Source organism: Vombatus ursinus, unplaced genomic scaffold (assembly GCF_900497805.2).
Source record: "Vombatus ursinus unplaced genomic scaffold, bare-nosed wombat genome assembly UNPS02014801.1, whole genome shotgun sequence".
NCBI classification, from domain to species: domain Eukaryota; kingdom Metazoa; phylum Chordata; class Mammalia; order Diprotodontia; family Vombatidae; genus Vombatus; species Vombatus ursinus.
The window spans coordinates 24352023-24377053 of record NW_020954579.1 but is presented as its reverse complement, the minus strand read 5'-3'; the positions used below and the strand labels follow the sequence as shown (position 1 = coordinate 24377053).

General features: G+C 38.2%; 2 protein-coding genes across 9 annotated transcripts in view; one reads left to right on the top strand and one right to left on the bottom strand.

The window, feature by feature from the left end:
• Nucleotides 1–14473, top strand: part of ARSG (arylsulfatase G) — a 176454-nt gene extending 161981 nt beyond the window's left edge. For all 8 annotated transcript variants that reach the window (XM_027872875.1, XM_027872876.1, XM_027872870.1 and 5 more), the window contains 3 exons: nt 6909–7029; nt 12095–12185; nt 13741–14473. In XM_027872875.1, coding sequence (XP_027728676.1) covers nt 6909–7029; nt 12095–12185; nt 13741–14018 — 490 coding nt within the window. In that variant the 3' untranslated portion in view covers nt 14019–14473. The remainder of the gene's footprint in view (nt 1–6908; nt 7030–12094; nt 12186–13740) is intronic.
• A 222-nt stretch (nt 14474–14695) lies between these two features.
• WIPI1 (WD repeat domain, phosphoinositide interacting 1) overlaps nt 14696–25031 on the bottom strand; it is a 60254-nt gene continuing 49918 nt past the window's right edge. Inside the window, exons 5-13 of the mRNA XM_027873196.1 lie at nt 24294–24391; nt 23464–23556; nt 22656–22726; nt 21876–21983; nt 18102–18266; nt 17622–17729; nt 16645–16766; nt 16209–16309; nt 14696–15261 (exon numbers count right to left, since the gene is read on the bottom strand). Coding sequence (XP_027728997.1) covers nt 15214–15261; nt 16209–16309; nt 16645–16766; nt 17622–17729; nt 18102–18266; nt 21876–21983; nt 22656–22726; nt 23464–23556; nt 24294–24391 — 914 coding nt within the window. The 3' untranslated portion in view covers nt 14696–15213. The remainder of the gene's footprint in view (nt 15262–16208; nt 16310–16644; nt 16767–17621; nt 17730–18101; nt 18267–21875; nt 21984–22655; nt 22727–23463; nt 23557–24293; nt 24392–25031) is intronic.

Below are 25031 nucleotides of genomic sequence, written 5' to 3'. Positions count from 1 at the left end.
TTTCTTTCTTTCTTTCTTTCTTTCTTTCTTTCTTTCTTTCTTTCTTTCTTTCTTTCTTTCTTTCTTTCTTTCTTTCTTTCTTTCTTTCTTTCAGGGCAATTGGGGTTAAGTGACTTACCTGAGTCACACAGTTAGTGAATGTTATGTGTCTGAGGGCAGATTTGAACTCAGGTCCTCCTGACTCCAGGGCCAGTGCTCTGTTGATACACTGCGCCACCTAGCTGCCCCCAATCGCCTTTATTTCACAAATGAAAGAACTGAGAGCCAGAAAGGCTAAGTGAATGGCCTAAAGTCTCCTGGTAGCAATGGCAAAATCAGAATTTGAGCCTAAATCCTTGACTTTTTCTACTTCATCAAGTGGGAGGATGCCAAAGATACTTTACTTTTTTTCATAATTTTCCAAGGAGTGGGACCTATTTAATAAAGCAAAGTATTTTTCCGTACTTAATTTGATATGCTAATTAAACATAATCTAATGTTAACACAATTAACAAATCAGTGGACATGAAACCTGGCTTGTAGAAAGGGGCTAGGGAAATTCTAGTCTCCTCAGCGTCAAATAGAGCTGGATCATTAAAGGTACACACAATTATAAACTCTCAGAAGTAGAAGGGTCATAGAGCTTACTTGGTCCCTGAAACGCCTTCTACAATATTCCCCCAAAGGGGTAATCCCGTCTCTGCTGAAAAATCTCTGGTGAAAGGGATCTGCATCCTAAGATGGCCTGCCCTACTTTGGAATGGCTCTAATTGTTTAGAAGTTTTTTCTTATATAAAGCCTAAATCTTTCTCTTTAAAAAAACAATAGTATTTTATTTTTTCCAATTACATGTAAAAACAATTTTTAACAATCATTTTTTTTTTGGAGGCAGTTGGGGTTAAGTGACTTGCCCAGGGGTCACAAAGCTAATAAGCATCTGAGGCTGGATCCTGCTTCAGGGTCAGCGCTCTATCTATGGCAACACCTTGCTGCCCCTTTAACAATCATTAAAAAAATTTTTTTTGAGGTCCAAATTTTCTCCCTCCTGCCCTCCCCTCTCTCTTCCCCTCCTTTCTTCCTAAGACAGTAAGCAATATGCTGTAGGTTAGAGATGTACAATCGTGTAAAACATATTTCCATGCTAAATTTGTCTCTTTGCAACTTGAATTTGTAATTCAGTAATATGACTGGATGTCAACTCAAGTATCTTTTTTAAAAATGCCTATTTATTTCTGTTCTGTAAAGCAAGTTCCAGCAATGTATGTCACTGGAATCATGTTTTTTTAAAATAGAATAATGACTGTAGCAACAATAATAGCACATTCTAACTGATACCTGTTCGCTAAAGAAAATTAAGACGTCTATTGACAGCATTTTGTCTACTATTTGTTGTGACCCTGAACTTAGAAAAATTGCAGTTATTTAAAAATATATTTCAAACTTTTCATCAATTTGAGCTGAAATTCCCCTGAATTAGTCTGTAGAGTATGTCTTTAGCCCTCCCTCGCTGTAATCCAATTCACTTGCTGATACCATTGTCCTCTTTGAGAATGAAGGACAAACTGCACACAACACACAACAAGGGTAAAATTAAAATAGACACCATTACCAAGTTACCTTTGTCAAGAGTGCTCACATGAAACTCCTGTTAATGGGGTGTAATAAAAAGAGCACTGACTTTAGAGTTAGAAGACTTGGGTGAAAATCCTGGTTTTGCTACTTAATACCCCTGTGATCTCTGGCAAATCCCTTAACACCTTTGGCCCTCAGTTTCCTCATCTGTATAATGAAGAGTGGACTATATGACTTCCAAAGACCTTTCAGCTCTAAATCTGTGTTCCCCCAAAAGGCATTCATTGGCTTAAGTCAATCTATACTTTGATGAGGCAGTTTTATTCATCTAAAAGAGATGAACTAACCCTCAAATCCCATAAGAATCCCAGCAAAGTCATTGAAGGGAGTGTGAGATGATTTTAGGGAATAATCTCCCAGTTTTGGGAAAGACTGTTATATGCAGATATTTTCTATTTTGTTTAGTCTGGGCCTAGGAAACCACTGTAATTTCTCATTGAAAAGGCCATATTTGTACTTACTCAGTTGTAAAATCCTTGAGGTCAGGAGCTGTGGGCTTTTTTCCCCCCTTCTTATATGCCCAGTACAATTCCTTGCACGTAAGAAATGTATGTTAAATGGAATGATCTACTGGGCAGCCAAACAGAACAATCTGGCCCAAACCAGATACTACTTATTTTAAGGAGAGAACTTCATTTATTTAGCCTGTTCTCAAAGGGGTAGGAAAGGAGAGAGAGGAGCTCACACATTTTTAAAGAGCAGTTTTTTTGATATCTTTGTTATATCACTGTCTCTTCCCAATGGTTGTCCACCCCTAAACCCGCCCCTAGTCCCCCATAGAACCTTTCCTTTTTGTAAAGAGACCTAGTTTAGAAAAATAATCTAATCCATTGGCCCTATCTGATAAGGTATGCCTCGTTCTATATTTATAGTCTATCACTTCTCTGCCAAGAAAGAGGAGAGGGGATGATTTAACATCACTCTTCTGAAGTGATGATTAGTTCTCACATAGATCAGCCATACCAATCAAACTACCAAATAATTATTTTATAAAGCTAGAAAAATAATGACAGAATTCATCTGGAAGAACAAAAGGTCCAGAATATCAAGGGAATTAATGAAAAGAAATGCAAGGGAAGGTTGCCTAGCTGTACCAGATCTTAAATTGTATTATAAAGTAGCAATCATCAAAACTACTTGGTACTGGCTAAGAAATAGAGTGGTGGATCAGTGGAATTGATTAGGCATGCAAGACACAATAGTCAATGACTAAAGTAATCTACTGTTTGATAAATACAAAGACTCCAGCTTCTGGGATAAGGACTTACTATTTAACAAAAAACACTGGAAACCTGGAAAATAGTATGGCAGAAACTAGGCACAGACCAACATCTTACACCCTACACCAAGATAAAGTCAAAATGGGTACATGATTTAGATGTAAAGGCTGATACTATAAGCAAATTAGGAGAGCAAAGAATAGTTTACCTGTCAGATCTATGGAGAAGGGAAGAATTTATGACCAAACAAGAGATAGAGAACATTATGAAATGCAAAATGAATGATTTTGATTACATTAAATTGAAAAGTTTTTGCACAAACAAAACCAATGCAACCAAGATTAGAAGGGAAGGAGAAAACTGGGAAAAAATTTTTACAACCAGTGTCTCTGATAAAGGCCTCATTTCCAAAACATATAGAGAAATGAGTCAAATTTATAAGAATAAAGTCATTCCCCAATTGATAAATGGTCAAAAGTTATGAACAGGCAGTTTTCAGATATCACCTAGATCAGAGTTCTCAGTCTTCAAGTGTTTTTCTTTATGTGTTAGTGGATAAGAGCAGAAGGTTGCATAAGAGAGCTAGATATTCTCTCTTGGTTGGTCATTGCCCTCATGGCCTCTAGCTCCTACCCTTCAGGGGCTTTCTTTTTAGTCAGCTTTTTATCTTGCCCTTTGGGGGTTGGAGCAGGGTGGTTTTCTTCTAGATCTGTCTGGGAAAAACAATAGAATTTATTCTATTTGAGAATGAGGCAATTTATTCAGAAAAGCTAACTTCAGTTTGCTTGAAGTTTTTCCTCCAACCAAGATGGACTTGGCTTCATTGGATCTAGGTAATGGCCTTGATTCATGCCTTCTCTCTGCTTTTGGGATGCTATAAAATATGAATCAATAAAATATATTTTAAGTCTATCTCTGAGCCACCTTGTTGGTAATATTCTCAGTAATTATGAACATCTCTCTCCCTGGGTACTTCAATACCTATTTGTCCCCAAGGACACACACACAATCAATACAATTAAGTCCATGCAGTCTTAGAGAAAATTCATTTTTAAAAAGTAAATGGGAAAACAGAAAGACTATTAGTGAATATTAGACGATTAATGAACTCGAAGAAAACCAGAATCTGTTTTATTCCCTTGAGAGAGAGAACAAGATGGTGGAAGAAAGAGGCAGAGGATGGGAGTATAGAATGCATCAGATTGTGTCTTCACAGAACAGTGAGTGGAAGCTCCTTTTTATGCTTGGTTTTGGTTCATCCCTGATCACACACTCCTGAGTCACAGAATTCTCTGCTCTTCTATTCCCTCTGGTGTCATGGTTGAAGCTTTCTGGCGGGGGTGAGCCGCAGAGCTCCTTATATTCTCCCCTCCATGTTCTCACTCATTCCTCATATGTCATAGTTGTTTGCATGTTGTCTCCATTAGAATGTGATCTCCTTGAGCTCAAGGACCTTGTTCTTGCCTTTCTCTATGTCCCCAGGGCTTAATATTGTGCCTAACACAAAGTAAGTGCTTAAAAAATTGACAAAAGGTTCTTAACAGTATAGAGCATTAGGTGGATTAAGATGAAATTCAATAGAGATAAATGTAAAGTACTGCATTTGGGCACCAAAAAAACCTGAGAAAAGCATGGAGAGACAGCAGTTATTCTGAAAAGGATATGGGGTTTTAGTGGATTGCAAGCTCAATATGAGTCCTCACTCTAATGGGGCTGCCCAAAAGGTTAATTCAGTCCTGGGCTGCATTAGTAGGGCAATAGCTTCCAGGAACTGGAAGATGAGAATCCAGTCCCATTGTACTCTGCCCTTAGACCTCATCTGGAGAATTGTGTTTAGTCCTTGGCATTGATAAGTTACAGTGTCCGAAGGAGGGCAGCCAGGGGGGTGAAGGGCTTTTATTAGTTCATGACATAAGATCAGGTGAAGGAACTGAGTGAGCACATTTAGTCTCCTTGGAGAAAAGATGCCACAGGGAAGATGTGCTCCCTGTGATCAAGCATTGTAAGGCCATAATGTGGAGGAAGGACCTGTTCTGTTTGGCCTCACAGAACCAGGAATAATGGGTACAAGAGCCAATTTTGATTCAATGTCAAGAAAAACTTCCTAACAATTCAAGCTGTCTAAAAGTGGAATGATTTGCCTCCAGAGCTGGTGGGCCCCTAATCCTTGGAAGTCATCAAGAGGCTGGCTGACCATTTTCTAGGTATGTTATAGTGAAGATTCCTTTGTGTATGGGTTGAACTAGATGCTCTCTGAGGTCCCTTCCAACTCTTAAATTCTATGATTCTGAAGAGTGTAACACCCACATTATCGTAGTAATTGTGTAATTGTTCTCTGGATTGTGCTTATTTAGTTCTTCATCAAATCTTAAAAGTCTTTCCAAATTTCTTTAGTTTCTGTATTTTTTTCTTATGGCACAGTAATATTTCTTTACATTCATATATCACAATTTGTGCAGCCTTTGCTGCAATGGCTTTCCTTCCAGTTCTTTGAGGAGCTCACATATTCACATTGGGCTGTGTTTTTTATGTCTAACTGTCCCCAGTTCATCCAATATTAAAAAGCAAAAGGCCCATGTTTAGAGCTAGCACTGTGTCTTGCCTGTATTATTTGTTGCATTCAACAAAGATTTGTTGAACTGATTGAAGTAGGTCACCTCTGAGTAGACCTTAGTAGAAAAGACCCTTCTCCCTTTACCCCTTTTATAATGAAAGTACCTGAACTCTGGTCTCGAATGTCTAATATGTAAAGTACTTTGAATAAATTTAAGGACTTTTTAATATGGAAAAATCAAGTGAAATAACTAATAAATGTATGGACTACAAGGACATACAAGCTTTGGATTCTGATATGATTATATGGAGAAATAACAACCCAATAAACTACAAGTTTCAAGATAGAATTTTGAAGTTTAGAATTGCAGGTTAAAAATGTCCATCATATTCCAGGGCCTCTTACTATTCTCTGTGTGCTCAGAAAATGCAAATGCATTTGAATGTGAGCTCTAGTGAAATAAATATATGAAGGGAGATATGGTTATCATATTATATTGCCCACCTCCCACACCCCCCACTTCTCCAGCACACAGATGTATTATTCTTCCTAAGTGAATGACTTGCCTAAGTTGGGTAAGCTTATATATTAAACCTAAGGGAGATTTTTGCTAGTAGGTTGTTGTCATTTATTTGTTCAGTCCTCTCCAGCTCTTCATGACCCCATGGAGCATAGCATGGTAGGCCCTTCTGTCCTCCACTATCTCCCCAAATCTGTCCAAGCTCATGTTTGTTGCTTCTGTGACACTATCCATCTCATCCTCTGCCATCCCCTTCTCCTTTTGCCTTCAATCTTTCCCAACATCAGGGTCTTTTTCAATGAGTCCTGTCTTTCATTATGTGGCCAAAGTATTTAAGCTTCAGCTTCGCTATTTGTCCTTCTCATTGAATTAATTTCTTTGGGTATTGACTGATTTGTTTTCCTTGCTGTCCAAGGGACTCTCAAAGGTCTTCTTGAACAGCATCACAGTTTCTTTCCATGTTTTTCTAAGATCACTGAGCTCACCATTTCATATAGCACAGTAGTATTCCGTCACAATCATATACCACAACTTGTTCAGCCATTCAATTTGAAGGCATTGATTCTGTGGCTTTCAACTTTCCTTATAGTTCAACTCTCATAGCCATACTTTATTTACTATTTAGCTTTTAAAAACTACCTTTGACTATATAGATCTTTGTTGGCAAGGTGATATCTTTGCTTTTTAGTATGTTGTCCAGATTTACCATAGCTTTACTTCCAAGGAATAAGGGAAAGAATGATTTTAGTTTTGTACATGTTGAGTTTAAGATGTCTGCTGTCAATCCATTTTGAAATATTTGAAAGGCAGTTGGAGATGTGAGGTTAGAGGTCAGAGATCATATCTAAATCCTATGAATGACATAAATACAGAGAAAAAAGCGGAATATGTCAACTGAGATTATTGTTAGACTTTTTTTTCTTGCCTTCTGACTTGTTACAAATCATAGTCAAAAAGAGTAGATTCTGCCAAGGTGACTTGTCCAACATCTGTTTCCTTGCAGTGTGCTTGACATCTTTCCAACTATAGCATCTTTGGCCAAGGTGAACCTGCCCCCAAAACGACATTTTGATGGTCTGGACATATCAGAAGTTCTCTTTGGACACTCCCACACTGGGCATAGGGTGAGTAAAATAGTCTTTTGCTGAGTCTGAGACTATTCACTCTGTGTGTGTGTGTGTGTGTGTGTGTGTGTGTGTGTGTGTATCACCCTCCTGTGACTGCTGTGCTTTGTATCCCTAAAACATATTGGTCTTCAGCATTTGCTCTACAGGGATGCTTCACCTTATGCAATAGCTAGGTATCTGAAAAGTTGTATTTATAGAAACTGAATTCTATTTTGAGTATATTAAGGGTATTCACAATTTCAGGATCCCTGAAGTGAATCCTTTTGTGAAATGAATGATATTTTATGATTCTAAACAATTTCATATGTTGATTTACTTAAAGCTGGGGTATACTTGTATCATTTGAGGCTTCTTGGGTTGTTTCTTGATTTGTTCTGTTGCTTGAGGAGGAATCAGATTCATTCTGCATGACCCTGTAGGGGTGGTGGCTGAAAGTTGCAGGGGCAGGCTTGATGTAAGGAAAACTTCCTAATAATTAGAGCTGTCCAAAAGTGGAACAGACTCTCTCTGAGTGGGGGTGAGGTGGGCTGAGTGCTAGATGTCTCACAGAAGTGCTTCAAGAAAAGATTGAATGACCCCTTTTTCTTTTTTTCTTTTTGGAGCCAATTGGGATTAAGTGACTTGCTCAGGGTCACACAGCTAGTAAGGGTCCAAGGTGAGATTTGAACTTAGCCAGGGCCAATGCTCTATCTACTGTACCACCTAGCTGCCATGGATGACCCCTTTTAAAGTCTGTTTAAGAAACTCTTGTTCAGGTTCTCTGGATTAGATGGTCTCTGAGGTTCCTTCTAAATCTGGGATTTGGTTTTGTTAATTTTCCCAGCTCTCTAATGGTACTGATGTACCTTCCAGTTTTCTGCCATCCACCTTACACTTAAGGCAGGACTCCAGACACATTGTGTGCTTAGTCATTTGTACTGCCAGCCTCCTGAAGCAATGAATGTATGAGTCTAGGGACTGACCCTCTTTGTTCTGATTGAAGCTAGGTATTGAGTGAGTGATCAGTCTTTCAATGGACTCTCAAAGTAATGACCAAGGTGAGGGAAACAGGCAGGAAATGTCAATGTTGTTGGCAGCTAGATGGTATAAATGGATAAAGAACTTGATTGAAGTCAGGAAGACCCAAGTTTGAATTCTGCCTTAGATAATTAACTCTTTGACCCTGAGCAAGTCCCCTAACTTCTCTCAACCTCAGTTTCCTCATCTATAAAATGGGGATAACAACAACACCTTCTTCACAGGGTGGTTGTTGTATATCTTAAGGCACTATATAAATGCTATTATAGTAGTAGTAGAATTATTACTAATATCATTACCTAGTAATTTCTCCAAAGTTTTCTTTCACCAAAAGAAAAAGGAGAGGGGAAACTGACTGAAAGAATACATTTGCATTTATAAAAACCTCAGTGACCAACTCCCTAGTTAAGAACTGAAGAAGCTATCTTTATGGCTTCATGTTATTCAGTTGTTTCAGTTGTGCCCAACTCTTCATGACCCTATTTGGAGTTTTCTTGGCAAAGATACTGAAGTGGTTTGCCACTTCCTTCTCCAGTTCATTTTTTTTTTTTGTGAGGCAATTGGGGTTAAGTGACTTGCCCAGAGTCACACAGCTAGTAAGTGTTATGTGTTTGAGCCTGGATTTGAACTCAGGTCCTCCTGACTCCAGGGCCAGTGCTCTATCCACTGCACCACCTAGCTGCCCCTACCAGTTCATTTTATAGATGAGGAAACTGAGGCAAACCAGGGTGAAGTGACTTGCCCAATGTCACACAGGTAGTGTCTAAGGCCCGATTTGAACTGAGGAGCATGAATCTTCCTGATTCCAGGCACTCTATCCACTGTGCCACCTAGTTGTCCCTTTGGCTTCTAAAATCCTTGAAGTAATTCCCTTTCCTGCACTCAAGCTTCATTTTATAAATGAAATCCCTAGCCTTGGAGAGGTAAATCAACTCAATATGTTAAGCAACAAATTGGCCAACTCTCCACATACTGACTTTTAAAATAAAATACTTCTGGTTGTAGGACTTTAAGAAATTAGCTACCCTAATACCTTCATTCAACAGAATAGGAAACTGAGTCTATGAAAACTTGTCTGAAGTCACATAGGTAGTAAGTAGAAGAGAATAATTTGAATTCAGGGTCTTGACTTCCAAATTCATTGCTCTTTCCCTCCACACAGGATGCAGAAGGGTTTATTTGTTCCAGGTTTTAAAGTGGGAGGTAACTTCTTTCCACATTTCCTGTTTCTTATTAGTCTCCAGTGGAGCCTTATGTTCATGTTTACACAGAGGTAGAATTGACACCAAATAAAATGTTATAACCCCTACTGGACCTGAGCTAGAACAGGTAACAAAGACCTGAAACTTGAGGATTTTGCAAGAAAATATTGACTTCAGTTTCTATTCTTACATTCGTGTGTGTGTGTGTGTGTGTGTGTGTGTGTGTGTGTGTGTGTGTATGTGTATGTGTGTGTGTGTATGTGTATGTGTGTGTGTGTTTGTTTTCCCATCTGGACATAACTATAGGGTGATAAGCATGTAGAGGGAGCCCTTCCAATTCTTTCTCTAGATTTAGAATCTCAGCATTGGAAGGGACTTTAGAGGTCTCCTGCTCCATAAAGCAATCCCTACTAGAGCATTAGTGACAGGTGGTTATATAACTTGTACTTTTTTCCAATTGGTTAAGCTCTAATTCTTAGAGTTCCTTTTTACACTAGGACAAGAAAACAAGCATTAAGCACTTACTATGTGCTAGGACCTGTGCTAAGTGCTTTACAAATATTCTCATTTCATCCTCACAACAGCCAGGAAGTTGGGTCCCCGTTTTACAGTTGTGGAAACCAGGGCAGACAGAGGTTAAGTGACTTGCCCAGAGTCACACGACTAGTAAGTGTCTGAGGCTGGATTAGAATTCAGGTCTTCCTGACTTCAGGCCCTTGTACTTTATCAACTGTACTACCTTGCTGCCCGTAAGCCAAAAATATGGCTCCGTGAGTTCTGCACTCTGTTCTCATACAGACTAAATCTACTCTTCTCATAGTCTTTTAAATATCTGAAGATATCAATTACATCCCTCCCTTCTCCAGCAGTTTTTTAGGTTAAATACATCTCTAGTTTCTTCAGTTGTTCTTCATAAGATTTGAGTTTGAGGCTTCTTATTCTCCAGTTTGCAAATGTGCTTCTTAAGATGTGGTGCTCTATGGGGCAGCTATGTGGCACAGTGGATAAAGCCTCCAGCCTTGGAGTCAGGAGGACCTGAGTTCAAATCCTGCCTCAGACCCATGACACTTACTAGCTGTGTGACCCTGAGCAAGTCACTTAACCTCAATTGCCTCATCAAAAACAAAAAAAGATATGGTGCTCTAAACTACACATGATGCTTTAGACATTGATCTGATCAGCACATCACCTCCTTTGTTTCTGAACAGTATACTGCTATCAATACAGCCTTCTTGCCCCTCATTTTGAAACTGAAAGTTACAGTACCATGATGGTCAGCAGGATGTCAACATGCGTGTGTGTCAACCTCACCACTTAACTTGTTTCGAGGTGTCAGAGATTATAAGTTGTCCAAGATGGCTCAATATCAGCCCAGCCCAACCCAGTTGGAGGCTGCCTTGGGCACAAAAATATGACTGGGAATATCCTAAGTTAAGCAGATGTGAATGAGATGGGCTCATTTTATTTTCAGGCACAATGATCACTTCTCTTTAAGAAGGTCTCTAGTACTGAATATTCCTTTTCTATTCACAGCATGACAGGGAGTAAAATATGGGAGTGGGGGGAGAGGAGACTTCTTGCCCTTTTCAGAACATAAACGAACACATAAATGAGAAAGGTCAACTACCTTGGGACTAAAAGTCAAGGACTAGTTTCAAAGTGACTTACTGAAACAAGCTGTACTCCCCCTCACAGCTTTCAGAACAGGGCAAAAGGCACATGACCAACATGAGTAAGCAGGTGCTGAAAGAGAGTACCACCCTCCTGTACACACCCAGAGGAGACAGCTATTTCTAACTCGAGACAGGCCTCCTTAGAAGGGAAGTGTCCTCGTGCAAAGTTCATGTGTATGCTTGTCATTCGATTAGTCATAATGCACATCTCTCTTAAGACACCCAGAATGGGATTGTTAGCTTTGCTGAAGTGCCAGGTTCTCCTTTTTAAGAAAGAAGAATGAACTATCTTCCTTGGCCAACATCCTGGCTCTCTGCAGGGGAGAAATAAATGGGTGTTTTAAGTTTCAGGTTATTTTCATTTTTGGAAGTGGGCTTAGATAACATTAGTATTAGTTGGGTCCCTTAAAAGCGTTAAAGGTAACAAGTGTGGTATATACATCAGGCTAAGTAATCATACAACTAATTAACTATACTTGGTTGCTAACCTTTGGGGAACAGATATTTACCACTTGAACAGATGTTTCAAATTTTTGAGCCCAATGGAAACTTTGAATCATATAAGCTCCTTCCCAATGATATATAGTCATGATTCATTCCAAGCAAGTCTTTTAATGCAGAAGCCAAACCTAGCATCCTACCACTGATCATTTATAAACATTTTCTACTAAACCCTTCACCCTTCCCTTGGGAACAAGGAAATTCCTGTTTCTACTTGCTTCTTTTTTCATCTGTGACCAGATGAGGAAATATTTCCTCAACACGAATAGCATAGGGCTTAGCCAAAGGTGAGTAACTCTGGGCCAAAAAAGGCTAAAGCTGAGCCCAAATCATCTTTTTTTTTTTTTTTTTAAGTTCTTCCTGATCAGAAGTCACTGTGTAAACAGTTCACAACCTGTGACAAAGCTGCTAAAGAGGAACTTCTTAATGCAAACCTGACCTATGAGGCCACCTTTGACCTGACTGTGTGTGGTGCCTACACCTATAATGGTTAAAAGCTGTAATTTACATACTGTGAGCAACTCAAAAAATATCTAAATGTATTGGGGAACTGCTCAGAGGCTTCTGGCCCTTATTAGATCAGTTTCTGTGTGTGGGAAGTACAGGAAAGTGTTGCTTTTCCTATGTCATCACGTGTCACTGCAATCAAGTCATTGGTTCCTCTTTTAGGTGCTATTTCACCCGAACAGTGGGGCAGCTGGAAGTTATGGTGCCCTACAGACAGTTCGTCTAGGGCAGTATAAGGCCTTTTACATCACTGGTAAGACTCACTCTTTCTATCCTTTCCTCAGCCTAACCTTCAACAGAAAGTTCATTTATCAGGGTAGTAAGATTCATTTCGTTTCCCAGTGCCCTTCTACTTAGACCCATAGGCTGTATCCCCTATATCTACTCCATTGATTTTCCTAGACTAGAATTTCTTCTGAAGCTGTAATTGACTCTTACTGGGATTCTGTAAGATGAATGCCTCAGCAGCTCCCTAAGCAACTTGTGCTCCTCACTCTCAGTTGCCTTTAACCACAGGCTACTAGTGGGCTCCATGTTTGTTCTCTACTCACAATTATTCAGTGTGATCCTACTCTGTTCTATCTCACAGCAAGTTCAGAGCTTTTTTTTGCACTCTTGAAATCCTTTCACTGTAGTTGTTCTGTTTTATTCTTACATTATAAATGGATGAACACTAGGTAGAAACCTAGAGATGTTTTTAAAGTGCAATTTACTTAACAATAGCCTGCATCAAAAATAGACTCTTAGAGATCTATTTAGAAAACCACACTGAATTATCTCTGTGCTTTTTGGTTCAGTCTTTAATTGTCTTGAAGAACTGTTTAGGAATCAGGGGCTGAATCATTCCGATGTCCAAGCTCAGATATGTGAACTAGCTTCCAATTTGGTCTAGCTAGTATTGAGCTTTTAAAGTAATTTTAATCAAGTACAAAAATGACTGTTCCTAAGGATGTTGGTGGATTCAGAGGCAAATGCAAAAAAGCATTTCTAGCATTTCTCTCAAGTGTTCTAAGTTGAAACTTTTAAGTCAGAACTTCATTATGATATTCTCAAAAAACTCAGATGCACACAAGTAAGATATCTATTATACTTCCACATCATATATATTAAAGATGTATGGAGCCCCTGTGGCTTAATATTAAAGCTAACCACCTTTGCCACTGAGCCCTTAGCTTCATAAAAGCTGATGCTTAGATGCGACTGTCTAAAGCAGAGGTGTTGGAACATGTGGCACTCAGGCTGCAACACTCCTGAATGTGCCCAAACCAGATTAAAATGTAATACCCGTCTGATTTTAATGTGATGGTATATCAATAAAAAAGAAATCTATAAATACACGTGTGGTTTTCTCATTCAGTATGCAGCCTACAAGGATCCTTATGTGTGGTTTACTGGCCCGTTTCTATTGGAGTTTGATGCCGCTACCAAAACATATACATAAAATGAGCTTTGTCCTTTTCAAAGATGTTACAACTGAAAACTATACACTTATTCTGATGATGTTTCCTGCACTCAAAGTGTATTTGGAATTGCACCCTCAATGAATGAACATTTGCCACCAGAGGATATTCACAAGAGGATGCTGCAGGTTGACAGGAACTCCAGAAGGCATACTAAACAATGGTATTAATTAATAGCCTTCCAAGAACTTACTTGGAGGGGATAACACTCATCTGCATATATGAGTTCTGACATACTTATTAAAAAACTCGAGGCATACTTACATACCATTCCAGCCTTTAGAATTTTGCAACACTGAGCCATGATAGCAAGATTTAATGCATTATTTTTCTTCCCCTCCTCTCTAGGTGGTGCAGAAGCCTGTGATGGGAGCCTTGGACCTGAACGGCATCACAGACTTCCTCTTATTTTTAATCTACAAGAGGACCCTGAAGAATGTGCACCTTTAGATAGCAGTAGTGCTGTCTACCAGGACATATTGCCTAAAGTCACAGGGGTTCTTGTTGACATTCTTCAGGATATCTCAGGTGATAACACTTCAGTAGCAGATTATTCTCATGATCCTTCAGTGATCCCCTGTTGCAATGTACTCGAGATAGCTTGCCGATGCCAGCTTCCCCTGTAATTAGCCTCAGTGTTTCAGCCGGGGGAAAGACAGGGAAAAAAAGAAATCATATGGGCTTCCTGATTTTAGTTTTCTGAGATTTTCAATTTTCTAGTCATTATAGTTTTCAAAACAAAACCTGGGGTCTTGTTTCAAAACCACCATTTAGCATATTACATATGCTGTCCTTTTTTTTTTTTTCATGCCAGATTTAGAATAAACTAATTCAGGAAAACAGCTGTTCTGGGCAGAGAGTTGACTCTGCAGAGATTAGAATAGTGCCTTCTAGTTCCAATGGCTAATTCATACTAGATTCATCCCAATTGGTATGTAGTCAGGATAAAAAAAAATCAGAATAATTGCTGGAGTATGAGGCCAGAAGTATTCATTCATTCAGATCCTTCAATGGTCAAGATTCTCTGTAGTTTTTAGTTTTTTAATATGTTTTTATTTATTTCATTAAATATTTCTCAATTACATTAAAATTTTAACATTCATTAAAATATTTTTGAGTTCCAAATTCTCTCCTTCCCTTTTGCCCCTCCCCCATTCCTTGAGAAGGCAAGCAGTATGATACTGAATATATAAAACCTATTTCCATATTCTCTGTGGTTTTTAGAAGATAGAACTATAGTCTCATGGTTTTTGCAGTTCTTCCTGCTCTCCAAGCCCATAAAGAAAAATGAACAATTTATAAATGCATTGTCATGATTTTATTACTGTTCTTAAAAGGTAATAAATGTTTTTTTTCCAGTAGTTATGCAAAAATATTTGTCTGGGTAAAATAATCTGTGTGTGTGTGTGTGTGTGTGTAATATACTGTACAAAGAAATACAGTTTAATGGGATTTTCCCCATAAATACATTTGCACACAGCACAAATTTTAAAAGGATGTCTCCCCCCTTTTTTTAAACAAAATTTTGATTACATACCAATATGGTTAAGTTAGCATTTACACTGTAGTTTTAAGCTATTCTTCGAGTAATGTGCACATAATATTTCACCCAGTGAAAAACCAGGGCTGAGGAAAACACAGTAAGAATTTAAGAATATACTGTAGTTAAAAACAAGTGGAGCACCTGGGGTTACTTCTTCCACCCAAACCACTCTGTATCTGTCTCATACAAATACAAATCCATTCTTCCACCTTGGTTTTTTTTATTTTTCCAAAACCACCTGATAAAGGGATGTGCTGAATTCTGAAGTGTGCTTCTCATCATGACTGCTTCGTTTTGCCCTTCTGACTTCCACGGCACAAGATTATCTAACAAAATCAAAACAAAATGTCCTTACTCTTTCCAGGAAGAGGCTTGTTAAGCAGGATGTGTTATAAAGAGATCTGAGTCCATGCAAAGTCAATTGGGGGGCCAGGACATGCTATGCTTGACTTGTTAGTCTATCCATATATTAATCCATACTTGAGACTATAGAAAAACTACTACCCACCTTATTCAGAAGTGGACTTTTAACAACTGATCTGGCATGATTCCAGAAAATTGCGATTACAAATGTATGTATACATTGATTTCATTTTAAAAGGCTCATCTTGGTTGTAAACACTGAATACACATTACTATTGATACAATCAATAAATACCACTAGTTCCACCTCTATTGTCTTTAGCTATGTGGACAAGATTCCACTAAAAAAACACTCAGACTTATGTGGGTTGGCATGGCAATGAAACAATAAATGATGATCCTCTTGGACATAACAGTGCCTTTCAAAGTTACAGCAGTTACCAGTTCTGTACTGTGGGCCTCCATCCTGAAAAAGTAGCCTATCATTGGAAAAATATTATCTCCACAAAGATAAAAACAGCTCCCCCCAACCCCAAAGCATCCTTAGAAATCTAAGGAAAATCCAATTTTGTTATAATAAGTTGCTAATTATGATCAACAAAAGATATATAAGCCAGAGACAAGTTTTTCAGGCCATTGATCTCATTTAGGTCAGTCAGTCCAAAAGCTCTCTGGATTAGTATCCTGCTGTTCTAACTGCTGTCAATATTAAGCTTATAGCTAATGACTATTCTTTAAGATCTTAAGCATATGATATAAAAATTATTTTATGGCTTTTTGAATATTAGTGGAGAGAATTAGTTATTATAGGCTAGGTTAACAGAATGGGAAAAATGACTTCGCCTCTTGGAGGAGAATGTCTTCTTATTGTGCAGTCTGAAGCACTCATTTAGGGGCTCCTAATGCTCACAGGAGGAAACTCATTCTCATCATCAAGACACACTGGTCCCGTTGCAAACTCATGTTCTGGGATAACCTCTCCTCGAAGTGCTCCGCCATCCTCGGAATAACCTGGAGGGCCAGAAGGAGAAACATGAGAAATGAAAAGTACCAAACTGTCCCCATTTAATTGATGGCTCTGGACAGAACTACAGAAAAATGTGAGAAAATTGGAAAGTATGATACAACTTCTTGCATTTGTATTGCTGTTAGGGATGCATGAAAGGTGGAGCTGAAACACTCTACTCAAAACTAGTCAACTTGTCAAAAGATTAAAGCTAATTGTCACGACAAAATGAATTATGGCAAAAAATAACTAAGGAAAAGAAGGTTTTAGTAAACATCACTTGGGAGGAATAAGCAAATGGTTAGAAGTGTCCTACCCCACCAGTCTGATTTCTGCTCACCTGGCACTGTTGAGGACAAAGATGTGGTGCCTGGTCTAGCTACTGTTGCTGCATAAGACTGAGGTAATGAAGGCCTGAGGTCATTTTCTTTATTCTCTTCTGTCTTTCCTGAGCCAAGCAAGCTAAATTTCATCAATTTAGAGAAAAAGAAATGTATTATACTTAAAATGGTTTCAAAGAAAGAAGTAGGCTCTATAGACTCAACCAGCACTTCTAGGATAGCACGAACTGAGGCTATATTAACCTATGAGATGGGCAACATAAACATCAAAATAGCTAAGGGAAGCCTTAAAAATTAGTACCCAAGCAAGAAAATTTACTGTTTAAGATATGGTAAACACTAAGAGAAAACATTATCATCATTCCTATCCACAGTATAGGAATAGATCATACTACACTTGGTTATAGAAGCTATTTAAGCACTAAAGAAAGGACTAAGCAAGAAAACAGACATGAATGATTGTTAAACTTCAACCGGTGATTTCATTGGTGTGGGTACTTTATCTAAAGATACAGCTCACACCTTTGATTTAGTAAAAGGTCTTTGAGAGTCTCTGTGTCCAGGGTAGAGGTGATCCCCTCTGAATTTAGGCCAGCGGGTCCTGGAATGTCAGATAAGTAGTCTATCACTAGACTTTACTTGAAGCCTTTCCAGCTCAGGAGGACTTGCCAATGCTTGTGCTCCACTGGCATATTCTCAGGAGCCCAGAGTCACCTACAAGGTGGCATAGGAGCAAAGTTTAAACACTCTGTGAAGTTTCTAAAATGTTAAATGATAACTAAAGGATATGTGGACTCAAGCCCACCAACACTGTCCTACAAAGAGTCGGGTACTCAATACTCAATAAACACCTCTAATTGTAGATGACAATAAAGCAAGAGCCCTGAAATATATCCTTGGTCTTAGAACCTACTTTAAGGACGCAGCTTTTCTAACACTTTTGAAAGTCTGTCATTTTGAAAACAAACATTTTTACCTGTGGGTCTTGATTAAGATACATTCTCCTCCATCCTGGGGGTCCAAATTATAGATGTAAAGTCGTCCATCAGATGATATGACTAACAGCCTTGGCAACTTCTGAATACTAAAAGCAAATGAAAACATGGAATTTGGTTGTGAAATAGTTGTGCAAACAGGCCACCTTTTGATGAAAAATCTACTGAGTTCATTGCTAACATCTGTTTTTCTTATGTAAAGAAGCCCCTCTGACACAATAGCTTCATCAAAAAAGTTACTGTAACTAAATAGCAACATTGATTCATAAACAGGGGTTAGTAATTCTTTTGCATGAGTGTGTGTCTGCTTTGGATGTTTAAAGGGGTAACATGCAAAGTTCGATCATCATCCTTACCAGCACAGGTTTATTTCAGTTCAGTGAATAAGATCCTGAACTACAAGGTCTATTCAGTCTCAATCTCTATAAATTAAAAAAGGAAGAGGGCAATGCCATACGTACGTAGAGAGGGTACAGATGTTCTTCTGACCAGAGAAATTCAAACGCACAGTGGCAAAGGCTCTGTCCTGGTTCATCATATCTGATACTTGAGAAGGGAGGTAGTTGGTAGCAGCCATGAACATCTTTCCCATGTAGCCACTCCAGGTTGAGGGCTCTTCTGGCCCACTAGTGGGAACAATGTAGAAGCAATGATATGTCTGAATTGCAGACATTAGCACCGACCAAAGCACTAAAGCCATTAGCATGGACTTAAAATTCTGCTTCAGTGGTAAAAACAGAAAGAAAAAAACCCCCCAAAAACTACAAGGTCAAAAATATTATTTGCTGCATTCAGTGAGATGAGGTAAAAATCCATGTCTTGGTGCCACTTTATGGTAGAATGTACTAGGCCTGATTGTTTTTACATCAAGGGCTATTTGTCATTTAGACATGCCATGTAGATTCTTGGTTTAAACTGTTAAAAGATGTGTACATTCCAAAGCACTAGTAGTACTGAAAAATCTGTATCCCATAGCACAGTGAGTTCCTGAGGGTGAACGATGACAGAGATAGAGAGAGTGAGAAAGTATAAAAACAAGATGAAAGGGCCAAGGGTTAAGCCTTCTGGTATACCCAAATTTATGGAAAAGGCAGAGTATGTAAAGCCTATGAAGGAGATAGAAAAGGAATGGCCTGAACAGTTAGAGGAGAGGGAGGACATTAATGTCAGCGAAAACAAGGGAGGTACAAGTTTCAGGAAGGAAGGAGGGGTCAATAGTGTTAAGTGCTTCAAAGGAATCAAGAAGAATGAGAACTGAGAAAAAGCCACTTGATGTGATATTTTGGAGATTTCACATTGCTTGTGTGCAGAAAGATTCCTCCATGTCAAGTCTGTGCAGCCTAAGAGTGTGAAACGTCTTTTGACTGAGGAAGAGATGCACTGAAACATGGAGGTCAGTATTGTGGATCCTGGTTAGAGTTTTCTGAACTTCTTGTAAAAAATAAACGGAGCTACTCTAGCAAAGGCTGGCTCTGGCAAGCTCTATCAAAACCGACTGTACTTTCAACATGATCCTGGTCAAGTCATCAAATCTTTGCGTGCTTTAATATCCTTACTTACTGAAGACATGCTATGAATATTAGTTCAACATGGACCCTGGAGTTTCTAAGCTCCTTGAGAAAAGCAATCAGCCATTATAAGACTACCATTATTTGCTGCCTAAAGCAATCTCTTTTGGATATTATGCTGGTAAGTGGTGTACGGTATTTGTTTATGCTCAATTTATGCCATACTGCTTTCCAGTTTTCCCAACAATTTTTACCAAATAATAAATTCTTATCCCAAAATCTTATCTTTACATTTGTCAAATACAAGGTTACTATATTTATTTGCTGCTGTAAATTATATGTGTACTCTGTTCATATCCACCAGTGATCCACCATTCTATTTCTTAGCCAGTACTAGATAGTTTTGATAATTAGTACCTTATAATATAGTTGAAGATCTGGTACTGCTAAGCCACAGTCTTTACATTTTTTTTCATTATCTCTGATATTCTTGACTTTTTTTTCTTCCAAATGAGATTTATTATTTTTTCTAATTCAGTAAAATAATTTTTTGGTAATTAAATTGGGATAGCATTGAATATATAAATTAGTTTAGGTAAAAATTGACCCTGCCTACCCACTAACAATATTTCTCCAATTACTTAAATCTGATTTCGTGTGTGTGTGTGTGTGTTTATATATATATATATCTATATATATATATATACATTTCTAAAACTAGCTATAAAGAGATATTACAAGAAAATTTGAAGAACATGGAACATATTACTTATCATAGATGGATAGGTGAATAATTTATGAATAAATAAGAGAAAGCAGAGTGAGGTATAAAATGGGTCATTTTGATTATATTAAATTAAAAAGGTTTTGTACAAATAAAACATGTAGCCAACATCAGAAAGAAAGAAGAAAATTGGGAAAAAAATTTTACAGAAAGTTTTTCAGGTAAAGGTCTCATAGCTAAAATATATAAAGAACTTTGTTAAATCTATAAGAATACAAGTCATTCTCCAATTGATAAATATTCAAAGGAGATGAATAGGCAGTTTTCCAATGAAGAAGTCAAAACAATTTATAGTTATATGAAAAAATGCTCTAAATCATTATTGATTAGACAAATGCACATTAAAATAACCTTGAGATATCATTTTATACCTATCAGATTGGCTAAAATGATTGAAGAGGAAAGCAACAAATGCTGGAAGGGACATGGAAAAAATTGGGACACTAATTCATTGTTGATGGAATTGTAAACTAATCCAACCATTTTGGAGGGCAATTTGGAATTATGCCAAAGGGTTATTAAACTGCCCATACCCTTTGACCTAGCAATACCACTACTAGGTCTGTTTCCAAAAATGATTAGGGAATAATGAAAAGAATCTATATGTTCTGAAATCTTTATAGCAGGTCTCTTTGTGGTGGCAAAGAACTGGAAATTGCAGAGATGCCCGTCAACTGGGGAATGGCTGAACAAGTTGTGGTACATGATTGTGATGGAATAAATACTACTGTGCTATAGGAAATGATGAGCTCAGTGATTTTAGAGAAACATAGAAAGACTTGCATGAAGTAATGAGTGAAATGAGCAGAACCAAGAGAACACTGTACACAGTAACAGCAATACTGTTTTAAGAACGACTTTGATCAAATAAGTAATTTTGACTATTATAAATACACAAATTAACTACAAAAGACCTATGAAGGAAGCCGCTATCAGTATCCAGAGAAAGGACTGATAAATAGAAGTATGTAAAGAATGATTTTACATATATACCTGTTTGTGTCTAATGGGAGCCATCTCTAGGGTGGGCGGGAAGGTAGAGAAAAAAAAAGAAACTTACGTGATAATTTTATTATATATTTAAAAGGAATAGTAAGTTGTACATAATAGATTTACAGCTTCATGTGCAATAAATTTTTTTTTATTATATTATTTCACAGAAATGCTTGTTTTATTCCATAAATTAAAAATAAAATAAGTAAAAATTAATTAAAAAAAATAAAACAGGCACTTTGCAACAGCCCTGACGGAGGATACTGTGAGAGGGAGAGGAAGAGAGAAGGGAGAAGGGGAGGAAAGGCAGAGGAAACAGAGGAGGGGGAGAATATGGGGGGAGAGAGAGTATGCATTAGTAGTGGCCTGCTCTGGGCGATTTTGTTAAGGCTTTTACCAATTCCTTAGAATTGTGTTGTTCTCAGGATTCCCTAGATTGTTCTAGTGCTTTCCATTGTATTACATTCACCAGAAATAGCAGGCATACAGGAAAACCCAGAAAAAAAAAAGCCTCTAGTATAGGTCTATGTGCCCAAGAGATACTTAACAAATATAACCTGATACTTACATTTTACTTGCTAAGAAATGAGGTTATAAAAAGTTCTAAGATGCTGCCAACATTAACAAAACTCTGCAACTTCTGGCCTTGTCACATTCATGGGCATTTCCTAAGTCTAGAAAGACAGATCTTCATGATCTTCACCTATTTCCACAGGCTATTTTATCAAAAATAAGGGATATGTCATATTTCTGACTTAAGGAAATAAAAGATGGCTTTTATGCTAATCAAGGGCACTAACATTCACTAGTTAGGGACCAAAATGTCTTCAGGCTAAATCATGCCTTTTATGTCTTAGTTTAAAAAACAAGGACTTGGCAATCAGGGCCACTTGCCTGAAGAGGAGTTTGAAGACAATGGGACTTTACCCAACTCCCAATGTGATACTTGCCTGGAGGTAAGGTGGTCCAGTTTGAAGATGTGCACTGTTTCCGTATTGCTGGATGCACAGAGGAACTGTGAATCCATGCTGAAAACTAGAGAGTTGATATTCACATACCTAGGAACAAGGGAATATTTTCATGGGTAAGAAAAGAGCTAGCGATATCACTGAAAGGCTAGTTATACAACCAAGTCTTGCAGAAGGCAAAGATATTAATGTCATCTGAAATAATATTCCCTAAGTCTTGAATAACTAGAAAGTACAAGGTCAAATGATTCAATAAAAGGTTATGATCATGTCCAAAACAGCAGGAAGAGTCATTTGTTTTCTTATTGGTCATTAGAGGCACCTTGCCTGTCTGCCAGATGCTCTGATGCCTTTAAAATCTGACAGAGTTCCAAATAACTGTGCTCTTCTCATGGGATAAGCAGTATTCTGCATGGAACCAGCAATAATACTTTTCTATCTTAAATAGATGACATTAATAATTTCTGTGGGTTATGTACTCAGTCTCCTTGGATCCTTTCTTGCCAACCCCTCATATGCATACACCAGAAAAGGCTCCAATGGCTGGATTATGATCAGTCAAAACAGCTTCTTTGTTTTTGGTTCTGTTAGACACTGAGTGGAGCCTCTGACTATACTACTTGGTTCCATTTATCCGTTTATCACATTCTCTAACAGAGGAGACTCATATATTCACACCTCTCACACCCTACTTGGCTTCCAGTTATTCCAGTGCATGATCCCCAGGTATACTTTAAAATGGATTTTAAATTTAACACAGACCTCTTCATTCCTCTCCTAAACTCATAGAGTTTTTGGCCTTCAGGGACAGAAAACACCCGGATGACTGTGCCCTGGGGGGAAAAATAACAAAGTTAACATTTCATAGTCATTAAGGGTTTCATGTAGATATTTTTCCATTTCTGTTACTTATTAACATCCCTTTTTGAGGCAGAAGTACAAAATAAAGCCTTTTTGTCACTGGGGCTGTACACATTGATTCCCAAGTGACTTTCCCCAAACATGCCTTGCCTCTTTCTTGCACAAAGCTTGCCTTTTCTCATGCAACTGTTTCCTATGTCTAGAATATTCTTCATCCCTACTTGTAGAAATCTGAACTATCTTTCAGTGTTCCCAAATGATACCTCTTCTTTGAAACCTTCCCTTATTCCCCCTGCTAGAAGTGAACTCTCTCTCCTCTGAACTATTAATGTCACATTCCTCTACCACTCTTACGGTACTCATCACATACTGCCTTGTATTACAGCTTTTTGCACAAATGGCCTAGTTCTTCTACTTGATTTAAGTTTCATGAGGGCAGGGACTGTATCATACTCATGCCTCCAAGCACAATACCTTTCCTACAGTAGGCATTTAATATAGATTTGCAGGTTAAATGAATTCATTTGTTGAATGTGATATAGACATACTAATACTAGCAAACTTCATTCTGAAGCTTATCCTTGGCAAGGACAGATGGCAGTCACCATGTAGCAATATGAAGTCCAGACAGTGCCACAAACTTTCCTCCGGGCATCACTCCACCTTTGGAAGAAGAAGAATTAGGCAACAGGCAATCATACCCACTCACTTTCTCAGAAGCACTGGCTAGCTTGGATCCCACAGAATTGAAGGTGATGGCAGCAAGTGGACCGTCATGGGCAGGAATTGTGCAGACTGTTTTCTGTTAAGGACAAGGAACAAAAGAGATTTATTTAACTTAAGAAGAAGGCAGAGACTGCTTTTCCTCCTTCCTCATCTCAGATTCTCTACCTATGTTACTGTACTTCCTCTGCCATTGTCCCCTCCCGCCCAGGTCATACACATACACAACTAATCCTTCATCATTAGTTTTCACAACTGGAATTGGCAGCAGAAGGAAAGAGTGCTTTCCATTTCCAATCATAATCCTATCGCCTTTCCAGGCCTCAGAGAGAGAGATGGTCATCCAAGCAAGCCAAATGATATTACTGAATAAAAGTGTATGTCTTCTTAGATATGCCACTGTCTCTAATCTCAGGCTCTTCCCAAAGAATCATTGCTGTGCCTTGTGAGCCCTAAAAGAAGGAGATATCAACAGGTTTACACTGGCCAGAGTTATGACAATTCCATAACAAAATATCTCTAACTGACAACCAGCCTTCCCACTGACAGATGTCAAAGTTAGCTTCTCACTTTGCCTCATAGTTATATTTGATTAATGGCAGGTTGTTGGTCTTCAAGCAAATATCTTTTGTCTCTGGCTGCCACCTCCCCTATATACCTTACCCCACTAGAGTGTCCAGTGATAGCCAGTAAAGATAAATATTTTATATCTCCTTTGTGCAGCTCTGCTTTTCCCCCATAACTCTGTTTACCTCATTTATTAGCAGGCAAGTGGTTGTGTTCACATCTGGAAAATTCAAGTTACAGTCAACTTACCAGAGTATTTCCATCATAAAGCACAATCTCCCCAGTAGTCAAGCTTCCAGGGTAGGCAAGATAAGAATTGGAATGGTTAATAGATAGGGCACACAAACCTGGTAAGGAAGATAGATCGAGAATGGAAACAAGTTAATTTTTAAGCAGCAATTTAAATGACTAACTATAGCATCACCTACTGGTAAATGAGGAAAAGTGCTCTGGGGACAGTTTCCTTTGTTTATTATTCCAACTAAAGACTTAAAAAAGTAAATGCCCCAGGAAACAACTCAGTGTTTGCCTAACTTTGGCCATGAGAAACAAAACTGATCTTTTTTGAAGCTAAGCAATTAAATTCTGGAATTAAAAAACAAACAAACACAGAACTTTCCAATTCCATTCCCAGGGGCTCTAAAACAGCACCTGTTTTTCTTCCTCATTCTCCTTCAATTGCATTTGTTGGTAACAAACAAATCTCTTAAAAGTCCCTGTTTACAAGTGATTAAACATAACTAGCTGGTAATCCCAAACTGGAGCCTGATGTAGTGGAGGAGAGAGTGTAATGAGAGATAGTGTTGATTTCTAAGACCAAATGTTGTGCTATGATAAGAACTGGGTAATTTCATAGGGGTAAAATGTTTCTTAGAATTCTGTGGTTAAGGAGGCCACAAAGACTACTAAATGAGATACAGCAATGAGAGTGGATTAAAATAATTTATTTTTATTTACATCTAGTAATTTTTAAAAATTAAAGGTGTG